At 33.8% G+C, this 3,794-nt stretch overlaps 1 protein-coding gene across 1 annotated transcript; it reads right to left on the bottom strand.

The window, feature by feature from the left end:
* Positions 1 to 2,838, bottom strand: LOC110800629 (calmodulin). Its single transcript, XM_022005940.2, has 2 exons — positions 2,562 to 2,838; positions 1 to 655 (listed from the first exon to the last, which is right to left on the bottom strand). Exons 1-2 carry the CDS (start codon positions 2,635 to 2,637, stop codon positions 282 to 284), a joined length of 450 nt encoding a protein of 149 aa, XP_021861632.1. The 5' UTR covers positions 2,638 to 2,838; the 3' UTR covers positions 1 to 281.
* Between the last annotated feature and the right edge of the window lie 956 nt (positions 2,839 to 3,794).

Below are 3,794 nucleotides of genomic sequence, written 5' to 3'. Positions count from 1 at the left end.
TTAGATAGAACGTGGTCATTCATCAAAATTAGTCGATTCTCCCATCCGATTGAGATACAATAGAAACCAGATAATTTTGAAGTCACCAAGACAAGACAGCATTACACAAATGGGTAAACAGGGATGATCAAACAATTACAAAACCACAACATCACTAAAATGTCTGGTTTCCATGCATCAGAAATTACTAAAGATAGAAAAAAAAAAAAACTATAAGTCCCATAATAATTCACTAAGCCATTTTACAAATTTGACTTTTCCCTCCTTGTCAGTCACCATCCTTACTTGGCCATCATCACTTTGACAAACTCCTCGTAATTGATTTGGCCATCACCATCGACATCAGCCTCACGGATCATCTCATCCACTTCTTCATCGGTGAGCTTCTCTCCAAGGTTTGTCATCACATGGCGTAGCTCAGCAGCAGAGATGAAGCCATTTTGGTCCTTATCAAAGACACGGAAAGCTTCCTTGAGTTCCTCCTCAGAATCAGTGTCTTTCATCTTTCTGGCCATCAAGTTGAGAAACTCTGGGAAATCGATTGTACCATTTCCATCAGCATCAACCTCGTTGATCATATCCTGGAGCTCCGCCTCAGTTGGGTTCTGACCAAGGGACCTCATCACTGTTCCAAGCTCCTTGGTTGTGATGCAGCCTGCAATAATCAAAATAGAAAAGGTTCTCAACAAAATATTCAACACTACAAATTTATTACTCTTCAAGAAAAACAACTATAGAACTTCAGAAATCAGGATTGCAATTTTACAGACCCCCTAACAAGACCATATTTCCTCCAACAGGACCTAGTTTTAATTGACCTATCACTATAATCTTTACAGTTTTGTGCAACCTTATACCCAAATGTTATCCTTGATACAATGGATGAATAAAAAGTGCACAATATTAACCCAAAACAGTGAACTAAAAAGCATGCATAATCATGCAAGGACTTCAAGCAAAAACACAAGTCCAGGTGAGCATGCACAGATGAGAATCAAACAGCATTTTCAGTCTGATATGATGACAGGGCGGTATCTGAGGATGCAGCACACGAGGCGTTCATGAAGTCCTGAATAAATTAGCATGAAAAACAAAATCTGTAGCACAGTTCAGAACTTCAGATGGCAGTCAAGTGTCTAATCATGTAAACTAATGAAGTGATCTAAAATACTAGAATACATCACAACAATTGATTAAAAAAATCAAGAATTAGAATTGAATGAAGAGAAACAAATTTTAAATTTGAAATAACAGTGATAATTATCATACGACTCATTACCATCCTAACAAGTGAAATGATCAACAGCAACAAAACCAAAGCCTTTTTCCCAACAGGATGGGTTTTGCTGCATAAACCAACAATCTATCTCCTATGATCATTCATAAAGGTAAAAAACATGGTGCCAGGTTGCTCAGCACAGTAACATTCAAATCTTTCGGTTTCTTGCTCAAACTCAAAAATACACGTTGATTTGAACTGCTTCAACAAACTATATTTCCACATCAAGGAAATCGACAAAAAGAATATTATTCTCTCAACAGGAAAATACACTCACTCCTCACACAATATTGGCAAAAGATACTGAACAATAACATTCAGATTTGACAAACAATCATCCACCTATAAGTAAAAGAAGGTTAAAGACATCTTTGAATGGCATCATCCATGCAAAAGAACTTCCCATTTTCCCATCAAACTACCTATCAACAGTCATCTTTTCTATACAAATTCCGGAAAATCAACTTCAAAACTTACAATAACAACCACCACTGCCATCCATGACAGATCCTGCCAACGTGAGTTTTGGACCAGTCAAGATATACACAACCTCACCTCTAAATATTCTCCGCGTCAAAGTAACTACTCAACTACAAGGAAAATTTCTAGCATAATCGGAAACTAATCTAATTAAAATGTCCTTTTAGGACTATCACGACCCAAGAATCTCTCTGTTAAAACATCACACAACTTTAAGATACCCATCTCTAACCAGATGAAACAAAATCCAATGCTTTATCTGTTTCCAAAATTCCACCATACAATATACCTTTTGTTTCTTTCCTAATAAGAGGTAGCAAACAAATACAACAAATTTCCAGACATTTTCCATAGATTGTAAGACAAAATCATATATAGACATCATATCTCAGCAAAAAAGCATTTTCAAAACATTTTCATCAAATTGTACCACAAAATATCATAAAATACACAATATCTCATCATCAACAATTTCAAAACCATTTTTATCAAATTGAAACACAAACAAATCATAAAGTACAAACTAAACAACAGTTATCAATACATTTTCATCAAAATTTCTCATATTATTCAAATAAAACCGAAAATTTTCAATCAAACAAGCTTGTTTCCTTATATTTCGTCGATTAGCTATAAAAATCGAAACAAACAAAGAAACAAAACAACAGATCTTCAACATTATTCTTAACATAAAGAAAATCATCAAGTAAAAACGCCAAAAATCACATCAATAGCACATAAAAACGACAAAATTTACCAAAAAAATAAATAAATAAATCAGATCTAGAGAAGAAGAACAAACCATCGCCATCTTTGTCAAATAAGCTGAAAGCTTCCTTAAACTCGGCGATCTGCTCGTCGGTGAGTTGTTCCGCCATTATTTTCTCTCTCTAAAAACTCTTCTCTCCTTTTCTCTCTCTAAAAAAAAACTTCTCGTTTTCGCTTTTTTCCCTTGTTTTTCTCTCTCCAAAATTCAATATCTATCTCCACTACAGAAAAACTGTAAAAACTAGAAAGAAGGGTAAATTTTATTTTTAGGTTGTTTTTTTTTTACTTTTCTCTATTTTTTAGAGTACTTTTCTATATTTTAGGGAGTGATCTATCTTGCTATTTATAGGAGTAGAGAAATTAGAGGATTTAAAGAGTGGACCTCCTTAATCCCTTATTTACATTGCTTATTATAATCATTAATCTACTGTTATCATTGATTAATATTTACTAAATTTGTCATTAATGTTTGTTTTGGGTAATAATTATGATAAATGTAGAGAAAATGGACCTCTTCTTTAATGTGTATGGGCCCCCCTTAAACCTTAACCTAGTCTTTCGGGTCATGCATTTTGATTTTTGAGGTTTGTGTTAGGTTAGTCAAGTCAATATCCACTTATTCCATTTAAATCTGTCAATCTGTGTACAAAACTTGTTACATAATTTTAACACATCAAAATTTGATTTGGGGACATACGTTATTAAGGGATGCTGTAAAAAAATTAATTATTTACTCGCTTATAGACAAAGTTGTACTCCCTCCGTCCTTTAATACTTGCACCACTTTCCTTTTCGGGTCGTCCCTTAATACTTACCTCGCTTCTATAAATGAAAAATCTTTACCAGTATTATATTATTTCTCAAACTTATCTACTACCCCACCTACACCCCTATTCCCTACAAAAAATCATTTAAAAATCAACACCCCTCACTCACCACTCCCCACCCCTTACACATTTCCCACCAACTATATTAAAAAAAATACCACACTATCAATAAACACCCATTAAATTAATAAGTTAATTCAAATGTCTTAAACTCCGCACCGATCAAACCGATGCGAGTATTAAGGAACAGAGGGAGTAAAATATTATCCTGTGTGTATGTAAGTTTTTATACATTTAAAATTCAATTAATAATTGTGCAGTAACTACTAAATCTTTTTCAGCTTGGGGTTAAAATGGTAAGTGGGTAGTAAAAATGAGAATCAAGAAACAAGATTCCCAATAACTAGTAAACTACTACAAAATTGTCTAATTGAATGTGT

Source organism: Spinacia oleracea, chromosome 1 (genome assembly GCF_020520425.1).
Source record: "Spinacia oleracea cultivar Varoflay chromosome 1, BTI_SOV_V1, whole genome shotgun sequence".
NCBI lineage: Eukaryota > Viridiplantae > Streptophyta > Magnoliopsida > Caryophyllales > Amaranthaceae > Spinacia > Spinacia oleracea.
Note: the sequence above shows the minus strand (reverse complement) of the source record. Positions and strands in the feature narration are given on the sequence as shown.